The sequence below is a fragment of the Dinoponera quadriceps genome, unplaced genomic scaffold, assembly GCF_001313825.1.
Source record: "Dinoponera quadriceps isolate SergipeBrazil2010 unplaced genomic scaffold, ASM131382v1 scaffold113, whole genome shotgun sequence".
NCBI classification, from domain to species: Eukaryota; Metazoa; Arthropoda; class Insecta; order Hymenoptera; family Formicidae; genus Dinoponera; species Dinoponera quadriceps.
The window spans coordinates 2,117,894-2,132,638 of record NW_014554899.1 but is presented as its reverse complement, the minus strand read 5'-3'; the positions used below and the strand labels follow the sequence as shown (position 1 = coordinate 2,132,638).

The window sequence follows — 14,745 nt, the reverse complement described above, 5'->3', positions numbered from 1 at the left end:
TATATATATATTATATATTAATCTAAAATATATATATATATATATAATTCAACTTTTGATAAATAAATTTCCTAAAATATTATATATTATATTACATTTTTAAATATTATACATTATATTCAATTTTGTATTCATTAGATTAGATAAGCAAAGTTCTTTTATCGACTGTTATGATTTAGATTGAAATCAAATCAATAGAATGTTTATCAGTGATTTCTACGTAATCTCTCTCTCTCTCTCTCTATATATATTTATATATATATATATATAGTTGTAAAGTTTATCGTGTTGAACAACTATTTTATTGTAATTAACATTAAATTTAAATTATTACTGCTAACTAAGTTATAATATGAACCAATTTTCGCTGAGAAAATATAGTTCCAATTTAGTAAAAAATCTGAAACTAGAAAGCACGAGACTTCTGATACGCGCTGCATCTCGTAGATTACTGGAGCTTTACTTGATCTTTATTTTATGTAATTTAAGTTTAAATCCAAGTAGCTCTGAAAGTATTCCTGAGAGTGCTGACAGCAATACTACTTTAGTAATGGTGTATAGATACGGATTAGCTGAAAGACCCGAGATTTTAAATGGACTCTCCAATTCCTGCAAAGCATTTTAGATTAATCAATTTCTATCTGTCCAATTAAATTCACCATAGAAATGCGTACCTTTATTAAATCAGCCGCTAATTTCAATACACTATTCGCAACCATAAGCTCTTCCTTCTTATGTGGCTTTTGTTCAATTTGCAAGTACAAATTAATCTAAAAGTCATATCGTAATAAATAATTAAGTCATAAGAAATTCGGAATCACAAGCATTGTAATAAAGTTTACCTGTTCAGTTATTAAAACTGACAGATTCCTGTATTTCTTATTAATCTTTGTTCCTAGCGTCATAAATCGTAAAATGAATATACCAAGCGAGAAGCTCCAAAATAAAGCCTCGACGTTGTACCGTGAGTGCAAAGTTTCGAGATCCTGAAATGCAAGTTGTATTGTTAAAATAAGAGAAACTTACCACAGATGTACAACATATGCATGTGGAGTATGCTTACTTTAATTAATTCCAGACTGACGAATGACAATAGCAATATTGTAACAATAAATACCGCCGACACGATCACATCTACGGATCGTTGCGGACCTCTCCGCTACAAGCCAGAATATGCGTGAGAAATGTCAAGTCATTCTATAGGTGTATAAACAACCAACATTTAGTGTTCTTACTTTCAGGTAGGATCTAACGCTCAGCCACGTCTTTATGTTGCGAACTTTGTTCAGCCGGAAATGCGGCAAGTCAGACTTCCGCGCGCGTCTGGATGACGTCAAATGAGAAAACAATTTCGCGTACAGGAGTCTCTGTTTATACGTGCGCTCCGCCACCGCCAGCAGGAAAAATAAGAAACACGACAGCACGAATCGCTCGAACGTTGAAATAAGCACCACTGCCCGTTCCCTGAAAGAAACATAATCGTTTGAGAGGGTTGGTATTCGCGAATATTTCGACTACGTTCGACTACGTTCTTACCAAAAAGTGCTTCCGAACGCTACACCAATCACCCTGCACAAGATGTCGGTATACGTTTCGAGATTCACCTGAATCATATCACTCGGCAATAGACTGACGGACACATTGCTTACGTTATCCGAGCCTATGTGATCGCTCAGTCGTTTTATCGACGGTATTAGACATAGCGCGACGCTCAGTACCAAACCGCCATAAAAGTAATTCATACTTTCCGGCATTGACTCGACTCTAGCGATAATCGATGAACTAATATCCAACACCGACAATTCGGCCTTTTTGATGTCACGCCGCGTCCAGATGGTGCACGAAACTACACACAGTATGACTCACATCAAATGCTGTCGTATCTGCATACGTTTATTACGCGTTTGATTGGCGTACTAACCGCGATCGGAGGATGTGCAAGTAGAATTAAGTAATATCGACGGCGGTAGCTCGAATTCCCAGGAGAAAGGGTGCTCCACGAATTCACTGTAATTGAGATTGGTCTCGCTGTGCACGTCAGACTCGCCGAGTTCTGAGCTGTAACAGAATCGTGTCTTGAGAAATAGGTTCAACTTTAGGTATTGTGAACATGGCAGGAAGATTTATTATTATTATTGTTTATAGTTTATTGCATAAATTGGATAAATTTCCATTAGTACATAAAAGAACATAAATATAATTGCCTATAAAGCTTGGACTACAATGTGTTCTTTGCGTCTTGTTTCTTGTTCTCTATCTTTCTTATGTAAGAACTTATGTAAGAACTTCTATTTATTGTAGAAAAGAGAGAGAGAGAGCAAAAATAAGACGCAAAAGCACATTGTAGACCAAGTTTAAGAGCTGAGCGCAAGTTGTTAGTGCGAATAAATGGGATAATATGTTTGACAGTATTATCGCACGTGCTGACGGATTTGTTAGACTTTTAAATATACATGGGAAATCTATCTTCCACATCAAAAACGTTTCCGTGTTTAAAGTCTGGCAAATCCATCATCGCGTGCGATAACACAGTCAAACATATTATTCTTCCATATAAATATAATCGCTCCAACCTACGCCCGACTTTTGCGAGATCTTTCTATGTTTTTATTTGATTGTGGATCTCGAAAGTCTAATAATAATCAATAAATATAATTATATTTGTAAATATTTATACTGAAAAGGAAAAGAAGATTTAAAAGAAAAGTAAAAAGAAAATATAATCAGAAAATAATTTACAATTTCAGAAGCAGTCCAATCAATTTCCTCTTAAACATGTTCTGGGACGTATTAAAGAAAAAAACGATGTAATCAAAGAATTCATCAACTAGCACATTAAGTCGATTGATAGGTTTAAATTGATCATATAGCGTTCGATGATATGAGATATAAAATAATGAGCATCTTCTGAACAAACATTCAGGGACATTAAACCGCATTAAACCCAGAGCTTCGGAATATGGAGACAATCCGTATTCTTCGTATTTTCTTGATATAATGATGATGCAATGATACGTTCAAGTCTCACCTGTAACTGCACTCGTCGCTGTTGGTCGTAACTCCCATCCATTCTGTAGCAGATGTCGTTGCTTCAGTAAGATGATGCGTCGTAGCCTCCTCGCACTCGCCTTCTTCTTCGCTTTCGCATTGCTGCCGCCCCTCTCTCAATCCCAGTATCTTCGATGGCACGTCTTTACTCTTGAATTGACAAGATCAGTCGAAACGACAGATTAATACAAGATGCATTTAATTAGAATATGAAGATGTTTAAGAGGGAATCGACTCATCAAAGAAACAAGTGCGCTTATAGATAAATAATTAGTGAGAAATCTTGGACTCGGGTCTAAGTATGTAAATAATGTATATGGTAACTTACTACATCGTTATGAATATCACTTGTGCTATCCGTAAAATTGCCATCTTTTTTTAATGGATCGGGTGCTGCGTGGAAAGTGGAAAACGATGATTTAGCTATTACTCCATTTTACCTTTCCAACAAAGATTAAAGCGTGTTAGCGGTTCGGAATGCAAACAGAAACGAATTAAAGTACTCTTCAATCATATCTTCATACAGCATTATGGGAATCGCGAAAGCGGAAGATCCACTAAATATGCTCTCAAAAGTTAAAAAAAATCATATGTATATATCGCATATAGATAATCCGTGCAATTGTCAGAGATTTGACAGCAAGTGGTAAAGTCATAATTAATTTCACGTTAACTGACTACAGGCTATGTTACAAGCGTGTACTTGTAAGTCAAACCTGAGTGCTTTGGTGGGAGTGGGATTTGCTGACTAGCACCATCTTCCAACCACGACATACGGTTGTGGTTTTCAGCTTGACGTGCTATTCTTTCTCGTGATCTGTTTCTTTGCACCATTGCACGCCCCATCACTTTATCATTATCACTAGAAACATTACCGTTTAAACTTTCAAAGCCATCGTCATCCTGATGTATATTTGCTACGTGTTCTTCTGGCATAGCACCTGTTGCATGAGAAAGGATATTTGAGAATACTGGATGGAAGCACAGTAAGAATTTATTTAAATTAAATCATTCTTACCCGGTTGTTCGCGACTAGCTGAGGTTTCATTTGTGGAATTGGAATTTTCTGCTGTTGTACTTATTGACTCTTTATCATATACTATTTGAGCACTGGCTTCCATTGTGACAGGTTCCTGTGGCTGGTTGCCAGACAAAGAATTCTCAATCATTACTTTCTTGGCAAATCTTACTGCAGTAAGTACTTCTTCATTTCCCAAACTTGACTTGTCAGAAGCCATATCTTGAGAAGACTTTGTGTCTTTATGTATACCTATAATGTGAAATTACAAAAGTTATAAAATAAAAATATTTCTTATACTCTTTTTCTTACTTACGCAAATTAAGTCTAGGTCTTGACTTTCCGTTTCTGCCTCTGACATGTCGAGAACGTCTTGTTATTCGTTGCCTAGATTGATTAGATGTCATTGTAGGACCAGAATGTGTTGACACAATGTGGGAATGAACAGTGCATAAAATAAACATCATAATAATAGGTATTAATACTTCCGACATTGAGACAATCTGTAAATAGACATAACAATTAGCAAACAATAACACAAGTTTTAGGAAATCAACTGTTTCTTTCTCATACTTCTGCCTCGCTATCCCTGTTCGCATAAATGTAATACAGGAAGATATTGATCACTTGTAAGCTGTACAGTAATAAGAAAAGCACGAAGATACGATAACTTGTTTGCTGTATCCACCACTTTTTGTACAATGGAAGAAACAAGAGTCGTTGAAATGCTAGGCAAGCTACTGTTGACAAGCCATGTTTCGGTTTGGCCTTTGGAAATGAAGATCCTATATACATTGATATCACAGGTCAATATACATGCCTATCGAAGGAACATTAAAATAATATTTTGTATCTATATATGTCAGATAACACTTATATATAGCATACCACGAACGAGATCAACATCAATTAGTTCTGTCTTAAGTTTTGCTGTTCTCATGGGAACATGTGTGAGTCCACCAAGAATATGCTGCTCTATAGTTCTTTCCCATTGCTGCTTATCATATGTACCAATCTTCTTTTGGTACCTGGCAGAATTTAATGTTCCAATTATTATTATTACTATTAGTAACTATCTTAATTTTACTTTCTCTTTATTATATAAAACAAAATTTCTTCCTTACTATCAATATTTAAATTAAATTAAATGTAGGTCAAAACATCTAGCTGACAATTTTTTTATAAACGTCGGTTTTTGAACGTAGAAAACAGCCTAAAGTTTTCAAAAATTTACTCGACGCAATGAAGAATCCTCACCAATATATAAGCTCGTTGAAACCCATCTCTGTCAATCGCATTATCGTAGCAGCTTGCGATAACAATGCTCGTCAGCTGTGACGGAAGTACAGATGACGGAACAGCGACTCTCCACTGATTTTCACACAAAGAATTAAAAATCGACCGTAAATTTCGTCATACGTAATCACGATATCGAGAAGGTGCCGACGAATCTCAGTTTTTATTCAGCATTCGAGAGTATGTCAAGATACTTTGGTAATTTCACGTCATCCGCATCGAGGAATGTATCGGAGAAGCTGAGAAAAACAGACTATAAGGTGGAACGATTCGAGCATAACAAAGCACAATTCATGGACCTAAAGTGGACGGACTGCATCAGCGCGTATCATCGCGCGATTACACTCTTAAATGAGATAGGAGAGGGTAATGACGTGCTATCGCGACGGTCCTAAAACTGTAACTGAATGTAGCGGAACATTATGCTTACTGTCAACTGGGTCAGGGGGTACGAGAGCTCAGGGGAGCAAGGAGGAATTACAGCGAATCGGATCTTTCCGGTTTGATTCGGTTACATTCGGTTCGCGCCATCTTGCACATTCCTTTCCGTCTGATGAATTCAAGATGTATGCGGACGGATTTACATAACTTGCTAAATTGTGCCGATAATCATTCGATTTATGGTATCTGTCGCTTCATATTATATATTATCCGATAAACTATGTACATTATTTTATCATATGTGTAATGTACAGGGTGAAAAACCTTTCTCTCGGGATCCGTCGTATGCAAGTAGAACGAATGGCCAGCAAGAAATAAGCCATCGAATCGACGTCTATTCGATAGTTTATTTCTTGCTGAGTAAGGTCGGATAAACAAGTCATGTTGCACAAATCACAATAATTAATGAGGCATTAATTAATCTGTATGAGCTAATTATCGCACGGGAAACAGTAGGCTGGATTTTGATAAAGAAAAATAGCTGATAAAGAAAAATAGCTTATTTCTGAAAATGTCCCAGCAACGATAACCCAGGTAGCACATGTTAGTTTTATATATGTTCCTTAAACATAAGTAACGTTTCATAATCATATTACATATGTTTGAAAAACGTACATGAAACTAAATTTGTTACTTGGGAAGTATCAATTGATGATGAAAAGCATGTTAGGTTCAGTATTAATTTTCAATAATACAATCAGTAAAATTAACTCACGAAAGACATAAATTATGTACTAAGGGAAATAATTAGTCGATTTATTATTCTCAAAGATCCTTCCTCATACTTGATGTGATAAAGCCCGGTTTCATCAACACGGGTTAATCAAATCGGTCGACAGTTTATCCATTGGAACTATCTAACAACGATGCGATTGGACAGTTCCAACGGAAGAGCTAAATTTAATCGATTTAAACTGATTTGATTAACTCGTGTTGGTGAAATCAGACCTGAATGATAAATAGTAGTGTAACGTCCGGACTTATTTTGGAACATTAATAATATATTAGTACAGATCGGAGGCCGACTTGTCTGATTTCAGACATCACTAGGTTAGATATCACTAGGTATAGATATTTTATCCCTATGTTACTAGACGTAAGTACGTGCGCATATGTATATTCGCGCACGTTAAATATTATAATTAAAATTATAACGTCGAATACTGCGTGTCGTTAGAGAGTCTTAAAATCGATGGATCAACTATAGACAAGAGAAACCGTAATCTCTCAATGCGATAAGGCGCCTCGTTGCTAACATAAATAGGAGCATGAAAACTGAATCCAAATACAACTCAGGAACGACGCGGCGATATCGACGCGGTGACATCATACCGATAGAATAAATTTCTTCCATCTCCACGACTCTATCAGCCAACCAGAAAACAATTCTCAGCAACAAAGCGACATATAAAAACGCACGCTTCGTTGAGAAGACGTATTTCTTTTCTCGTAATTAGCCTTTGGTACTCGTGTACTTATATACTTTGGAATATATTAGTCGTAAAATCCAACTGTGTAGCAATTATTTTTGTCTACCCCTCATTTCTCGAACGTTGCGAAATCGAAATTGGAATCGCGGGCCGCATCATCCCGCGCAGCGCCGGAACATCCGAGACCGAGCCAGGAGAACGAGCGGCTCTGATTTCTCACCAGATTCATCGATCGTTTCGCCAGATTCCGGAGACCCAGGGTAAACTCGGTGAAAAGCAGAGTGACCCAAAAGCGGAGTCATCGCTCTGTTGACCGTCCACGTAAGTCATTGATTTTACTACATTCAAATTTCCCTATATAGTTATCTATCGTGGACGTAACAGTAGTTTATATGGTTCACTGTTCGGAAATTATTTGCACCCTGGGGGTCTACCCTACACTTTCCACCACTCATACTGTTCTATCCTCAGGGTGAAGTTTCTGAACGCAGCCTAAACTAGGCCACAGATGAGTTGAAGCGTCTCATGGAAGACGCGACATCTTTCGGCTCCTTCCGCAAGTGTCAGTAGAAAAAAACCACGGTGCACGTAAAATATCAAGAAGTAACGTTGCGCAATGAAAGTGGCGCGATAACACAACTAATGAAAAATTTCTTCGAAAGATTCAGGCGCAAAATAAGACCGCAATAACAATTATACACGGTACGTAGACATGTGCGTCTGTTTAATATGAAAAGCGGAAAATGATAGAGCGCGCGATTGTAATGCACAGATTTCGAGTTTGACAAGCATTCGAGGCCGATCGCCGATTGGTCGAGAAGCGCGCAGCTACTTCGAAGGAGTGCGCATCTACGGAAACGTTACATCTTGCCTTTTCGCACTATGGAAAAATCTGGATACGATTGCATTTCAATATGGCGAACCGCGACAAAGGACGCAGAAAGTGGGGAGGATATTCACAAGGTACTCTAATGAGGGTGTTATTATCTCACTATTATCTCGAAAGAATGACACTGCGTTGCCGCTGATATTTACGCGCGCCTAACTTCGGTCCGGATTTGTAATCAATCTCTGCGATTTGATTACGGGCCGATATGTCGGAAGTTAACCTCTCTAAACAAGTTAACCTAAAAGCACATCGAGCATCTCGATATCGCATTATTTTACGACGGTTTCTGTCGCGGGTTGTTAAATCCAGGAATAAGGACGGGTTCTGTATTGCGAATTAAATCTGATATCATTTAAGGTCCTGATTGGACGACGTTCTTCCTTCCCGAAAAGAAACTCTGCTAAAACGTTCCAGTGCTGTCAAGAGTATCAACACGAACGCTTTGTTGTACGCACTTCTAAAAGTTAATATTTTGCCACTCGAATGTTTCAACTTCGCTGTATCCGTCAAGGAGTAGACAATTTTAGTTGCAATATTTCTCAGATGCGTAAAGCATAGGAATTTAATGTTTCCCATTCTTTCCCTTATGTCAACATTCTTATCCATGTATGTTACAATATTGTATGCAATACTGTGCAATTTTCTGAACATATAATGTAGAGAATGTTTTTGTAGTGTTGTAACATTGCTTTGTTTGTAATGATGTATCTAAATGAAGTTTAAATATACATGTAAAGTGCTTAATTTAGCATAATCTTTCTCAAGGCAGATAATATGATTGATTATTATTCAAATGAATATACATAATAACTTGTATTATACTATAGGAGATAATATAGTAAGAGAAAGAAATATGCTTAGAAAAAAACATAATATGTATTTAAAATACATAATGCATAACTTTTATCTACTTATTAAAGATGTTGTATGAATATATTTATTGCTATGTTTGAAGCAATGACATTATACATGATATTAACAGAATAACAATTGCGACATGTATAAAATATATCAGTGTTTGTAATTACATATAAAAAATGTATATGCAAAAGACTTTTAACAAACAGTATTGTAACAACAATTTTCAGAATCAATGAACTCTAAGTTAGAGAAGGAGAGATTGGCAGGGATGCGTGGCGGAGGGAATAGAGCATCTCAGGCTTTATACAGACCAGGAAGTGGACCCCTTCCTCGCAAGACAAGCAGGTCTGGCAGCACTGCCGACGAATATGACAACGAAATTGGCACGCAAGACAAATCCAGATCAACCTCCGTCCAACATCGTCTGAGACAGTCACAATCCAATAGATCTAATCAAGCAAAGGACAGCCCACCTCTGTCACAGATCGACGATGTAACCGACAAATTGGATAACACGCATATCCATTATAGAAATAGCAGCAACATTGATCAGACATCGAGCATCAGTCACAGTATCAGTAATACAGGAGCAGGAGGAGGCGATCCAAAGAGGAAAAACAGGAAACCCGAGCAGCCGATTTACGTGCCGAAGAAGGTGAAGGAAGCGTTGGCAGAACAAGACTCGTCCAACACAAGGTGAGACGCGCATTGTCGCTATCTATATGTATAAAGTACACGAAACGATCTTGATGGTAAAACAGCCTTTAATACGGAAGAATGACGCAACGATGGTTTCCATTGCATTATGCTAATTGCAGCTATTAAATTTCCTTAGATCTCCCACTCATAGTACCCATACACACAGTGCGTGGGAAAGAGAGAGAGAAGAGAGCGACGATCGTGACTCCCACTCCAACCGTAGTCACAAAAGCGACCGTAATCGCCCGAGTGGTAACAGCGGTCGAGACAATGATGGCGAAAGCAGAGTTAGAGATGACAATAGTAAACGGTATTCGGGTAACCGGCGACATCGTCATGTTAATGAGAACGAGGAGCGTTGGCGGTCGGATTCGCCGATGTCCGCTAAGAACTGCCCGAATCGAAGGGATAATCTGCGCGAAGTCAGACAGGTCAGTGTGCGAGACAAAATGAAGTCTAGTGCGATGAAATGGATTGTAAAATTTGCTGCGTTCAGCAGAGAAAGCAGCTTTGTAATTATTGTAAAATTCGTGAATCTGATTGCTCTGTGTTCTTAGATTCAACTAAAATTAAGATATACCAATCAGACTCACGAATTTTACAATAGTTGCAGAGCTTCTTTTCTCTGCTCAACGCGGCTAATAAACAATATACGAGGGGTGTTCAGAAAATAATGGGAATTTTTAAATTTCGCGGGTTTGGAGAGTCCGATCGTCAAAATTTTTTTTTATTATGTTGGTATACATGCCTCTGAAGTATGATAAAATTTTCAGCTGTATTCATTATTTACTTTGTCTGTGGCAGCCGCTAAGGTTAGACGTGTTTTTATGAGCTCGGCGATTTTCGTTCGCGAATGGAAGTTGCTATATATATATATATATTTTTTTTTATTTATTTACTTATTTATTTACTTATTTATTTACTTATTTATTTATTTATTTATTTATTTATTTATTTATTTATTTATTGCGCATTTGCAGGGCTCGGAGCCTTTGTCGGCAACCAATCAGTTGAATGACTTTAATCGTACGAGAGACACTCGTAGCGTGGAACCTACTGGACATTCCGAAAAATTTCAAGGCAAACCACCTTCGGGCAAACGGAATAATGGGAAAGATTGTTTACCAAAAAACATGAAGTTGGAGCTTTTGCCACCACGGCTACAAAAAAAGTATCTCGCGGATAATGGGTATCCTGTACCCACGAGCAATCCGGGAACGTCTACGGAGGATTCTTGGAATGGTGGCAGCATTACATTTCAGGTAAATTCTCGGAACACCCGTCGGTGTGGAACTTCATTTTGTTTATCTTCTCATGCACATCAATATACGATCGGTATCATGTTCGCGATATCAATTTTAGCAGGGTTCGTCCGGTTACAATTATCCTCCGACGATGCAACATTCACAAACGATGCAAAACTTGCCGCCATCAGGACCGTTACCACCGCAATCTAGCTGGGCGAATACCGTGCCAGCGAGAAGCAGAGGAAGGGGCAGACTCAGACCCGAGGAACTGGAAGCTACAGCGGCCAGTATCTTCAGACCTGTCACTCCTGAACAGTATTCGGCGCCGAGTTCCAGATCTCACACACCCAGTCAAGAGTATATAAACCGGTGTGCACCAAATTTTGTCTATCTTTATTTTATACACTCTCTTTTTACACTTTACATACACTTTATTACACTATATATAGTTTATTTTATGTTATATACAGTTTTTTCATGTTACACTATATACAGACTTTATATATTTTATTTTATGTTTATTGCATTTACTTCTTCGAATGGTTTGCCCGAATAAAGCCACGTTGAAACATCGCGAATCCTTCGTGCTTCCGACAGGTCTTACGATCGTCGCGGTAGCAACAGCACGTACACCAGCATGGAAAGCTTAAGCCGCGCCGACAGCATGATGATGCCGCCGCCACCGCCGTCATCCGCATCGCCTGCAACTTCTCAGTCGAATTCGAACAGAGGTTACAAGTCGCCCGAGATCCACCGCAGAGGAGGCGCGACGTCCCCGATTGGCTCGCAACATCGCACTTGCAACACGTAACTACTCAATTAATTATTTTCTCTTCTTCCTTAGTATTGTTCACATATATTGACGATAATTCTGTTTTAATTAATTAAGGCAAAGAGCAACCGGAAATACGTACGATCCTAATTCGGAATTGGACAAGCAGAACAATCAGCAGACCATGAGCGGTAGCTCGTTCAAGGCCGAAGCATTCAATCCATCGTCCAATGCCGCGTCTGATACCGGTGCATTCGTAAGTACACACGGAAAATTCAGCTCGACATGGTGAACGAATATAGGCGAACGTAGATAATTGATCATATATGTTGGGCAAACGTAATATACGTGATAATGACAAATGTAATATAACAAATAACATAACATGATCAATATAATTTCCGACGCTCGCCTAATATTTGCCAAATCGTGTGGAGTCGGTTTATTCAACTGAAATTTAGTTATCAGGTCTAGTTTTTAGCTACAAACTAGGTACAAAACTACAGACAAAAAGAATTAGCTAAATTAATTAAGTTTCAATCACATGGACAGCTAATTTTTATCTGTAGAAGCTAGTTTTTAGCTGTTAGGGAGGTAATTCTTTTTTCCGAATCAATGAAACAATATTTGAAGCTTTTCGTGTAACTCACATATAATATGACACATCTCTCGATATTTAGGATTGGAGCGAAGAAGTGGAACTGAATGAGAAGATGGAGGCGGAATACCTGAGTCGCAGCTCCTCTATACTGAGTATACGTGAGAGTGCGAGTATGCCGCGAAGTCAAGCCGTGGGCGAGAGCTATAAGCGACGTAAAAAAAAAAAGCGTGAAAAACACCACGCTGGCGACCGGTAAGCGCGAATTTGCTGGATTATCCTCTCTTTCTGTCGTTGGAGAGATGATTGAATACGTGGTTCGTCAAAGGACAATTTGTTTAGTGAGATTACGTTTGAAATTGTTCCAGTGGTAGCAGCAAAGGGCGAGGCAACAGTCGAGAGCGTCAGAAAAACCAGCAGAACCGGGAGAATGACAACTACAATAATAATCAAAAGAATAATAATAATAATAATAACAGTAGGCGACACGATTACAGAAGGCAGCGTAATATTATTCAACGTAGTCGAGAATCTAGCAAAGACAGGAATTATCGCAGCTACAGAAACTTCGACGATCATAGACCCAGGTATGTCCGGGCTACTTGGCGTATTCGGGACTTGTAAGCGTTCTAATATAGACGCAGGCGTAACACTTAACATAATGAGATAGCATTGCTAGAGTTAACATTACAAATATTCGGTTTCAGAACGGACAGGTACTTAGACGAAGACTGGAGAACAGGAAGAAAGATATCGATTTGCGACTCCGACGATGGCAGGCAGACTCCGAAAGTCTTTTCCCACATCGCTCCGCTTTCCAACGCGAACTCAAACACGACAACTCACCGATCCTCTCCGACGGGATACAGCAACGCCCAACCGGGCGTTTTAATCTTGCCTGATGCTAATCAATCGTCTCCCAAACAGACGTCTGCAGGCCCTCAGCAAGGAGTTGGACAGCAGCAACAACAGCAACAACAGCAGCAGCAGCAGCAAAGAACGTTATTTGACCCAAACAACCCGCATAAACCTATCGTTATCACTTCACCTGGCAGCAGAGCTGCAGTACAGAGGTAACTGACTTCTCTTGTTCCTATCATAATTTGTGATTTCGAAAATTAACACGTGCCAGATCAATTTTACCGGATTTCTCGCGACTCTTTGTATACATGTTCCTTGAGGTTAGTGTAATACCGCAACTTTGTTTCAAATTAATATATACTATTTAGATAGTGAAATAAATATATAAAATCGTAACATATTTTGCTCGATAAATACTGAATTAATATACTAAATTAATAAAACTAAATTTATAAATGGTCTTTTTAATGCTCCATTGAAAATACGACGCTAAACCTTATAACCTCCTTAAGCGACGGTTTATCGCTGTTTTCAGGGACAGTGAGCTGCACGTATCCAGTGTTCCAGTATTTCAGTCTAATGTAGGTATCACGCCATCGCATCATTCTTTCCAAGGAGCTCAATTGGATGGTATGCCAGCGCCGTACATGAATGACCAATTCGGAAACATAAGACCCACGTGGTACGAACCGTATTCAGCGAGGTGAGTATTATGCGCGTGTGCATACGGCGTTGTACAATTTTCAAGTATGTGGTTGAGGATGGTGTGGCGTCATTACATACGCTAATTTTGTCCCCGCAGTTTTCACTCGGCGAAGAATCACTGCCTTCTCTTGGACATAGAACGCGCCGACCTGGAATTGCAATGGATACTAAGTTCCGGCGGCTTCACGTCATGTTGGGACAGAGTTTCATATATACGACATTTCCTGCAACAGAGTCTGAAGATCCTGCTCGAGACCGATATCAAATTCTGCCAGGCGGAGAACGTCGAGCAACATTTCTGGAAGATCTTGTTTTACAATCTGATCGAGATGCTGCGGAAAGCAATGTCTAAGGAGAGTACGGAGGGACGAGACCATTACAAGAAGATAATGTTGAATATCATTGACGAGGGTACTACTTATCTGGAGAGTTTGCTAACCACTCTCGAAACCACGTACGACTTCAAGTTGGACACATTTCTCGCGTCCTCGAGTCTACCGAAGGGATTGGGGCTCCTGGGATTGGCCTTGGTTAGCGCGCAGAAAATCTTCGTGTTTTTGGGCGACCTGGCGAGGTACAAGGAACAAGCGAACGAGACGACCAATTACGGAAAATCAAGGCAGTAAGTATTTTGAATAATCAGGACAAGTAACACTGGTCAACAAACAAATTATATCCTGGATCTAAATCGTCAATTCTGATTAATTTCGCGTTGATCACAAATATAACAACTAAAATCAAAACCTAACTCTAATTTCCATTATATAGTAAACAGCAATCGAAAGGGAATTTGATGTTTGAGACTTCCGTAATGTGGAAAAAAGGAAATGTTTTCAAAATCATCACTTTTAAAGTTAATTTTTTTATTTTAAGGAAGTGT

At 38.7% G+C, this 14,745-nt stretch overlaps 2 protein-coding genes across 9 annotated transcripts in view; one reads left to right on the top strand and one right to left on the bottom strand.

Annotated features, from left to right (window-relative positions):
- Nucleotides 1-142: 142 nt before the first annotated feature.
- On the bottom strand, nt 143-5,922 carry LOC106742648 (putative homeodomain transcription factor). The gene is made up of 15 exons (XM_014615812.1): nt 5,324-5,922; nt 4,955-5,094; nt 4,640-4,851; nt 4,383-4,569; nt 4,067-4,318; nt 3,765-3,989; nt 3,377-3,441; nt 3,029-3,198; nt 1,922-2,058; nt 1,537-1,846; nt 1,236-1,464; nt 1,064-1,159; nt 843-986; nt 675-770; nt 143-609 (listed from the first exon to the last, which is right to left on the bottom strand). Exons 1-15 carry the CDS (start codon nt 5,362-5,364, stop codon nt 460-462), a joined length of 2,454 nt encoding a protein of 817 aa, XP_014471298.1. The 5' UTR covers nt 5,365-5,922; the 3' UTR covers nt 143-459.
- A 2,149-nt stretch (nt 5,923-8,071) lies between these two features.
- The window catches only part of LOC106742561 (telomerase-binding protein EST1A), a 102,281-nt gene continuing 95,607 nt past the window's right edge, over nt 8,072-14,745 (top strand). For 4 of the 8 annotated variants that reach the window (XM_014615645.1, XM_014615644.1, XM_014615642.1 and 1 more), the window contains exons 1-12: nt 8,072-8,196; nt 9,211-9,679; nt 9,819-10,113; nt 10,663-10,944; nt 11,045-11,298; nt 11,527-11,736; nt 11,819-11,957; nt 12,382-12,554; nt 12,668-12,886; nt 13,007-13,372; nt 13,696-13,863; nt 13,963-14,487. In XM_014615645.1, the coding sequence (XP_014471131.1) occupies nt 8,148-8,196; nt 9,211-9,679; nt 9,819-10,113; nt 10,663-10,944; nt 11,045-11,298; nt 11,527-11,736; nt 11,819-11,957; nt 12,382-12,554; nt 12,668-12,886; nt 13,007-13,372; nt 13,696-13,863; nt 13,963-14,487 (3,149 nt within the window). In that variant the 5' untranslated portion in view covers nt 8,072-8,147. Of the gene's footprint in view, nt 8,197-8,479; nt 8,570-9,210; nt 9,680-9,818; nt 10,114-10,662; nt 10,945-11,044; nt 11,299-11,526; nt 11,737-11,818; nt 11,958-12,381; nt 12,555-12,667; nt 12,887-13,006; nt 13,373-13,695; nt 13,864-13,962; nt 14,488-14,745 lie in introns of all 8 variants that reach the window. The other 4 variants (XM_014615646.1, XM_014615648.1, XM_014615643.1 and 1 more) reach the window with 2 other exon arrangements.

Excerpts from the sequence above, each read along its gene's own strand:
- LOC106742648 (XM_014615812.1), bottom strand. The coding sequence starts at position 5,364 with ATGCGATTGACAGAGATGGGTTTCAACGAGCTTATATATTG. Across the intron at positions 5,095-5,323 it reads TTCAACGAGCTTATATATTG|GTACCAAAAGAAGATTGGTA; the intron begins GTGAGGATTCTT and ends AAATTCTGCCAG. Across the intron at positions 1,847-1,921 it reads TTGCACATCCTCCGATCGCG|TTTCGTGCACCATCTGGACG; the intron begins GTTAGTACGCCA and ends TACTGTGTGTAG.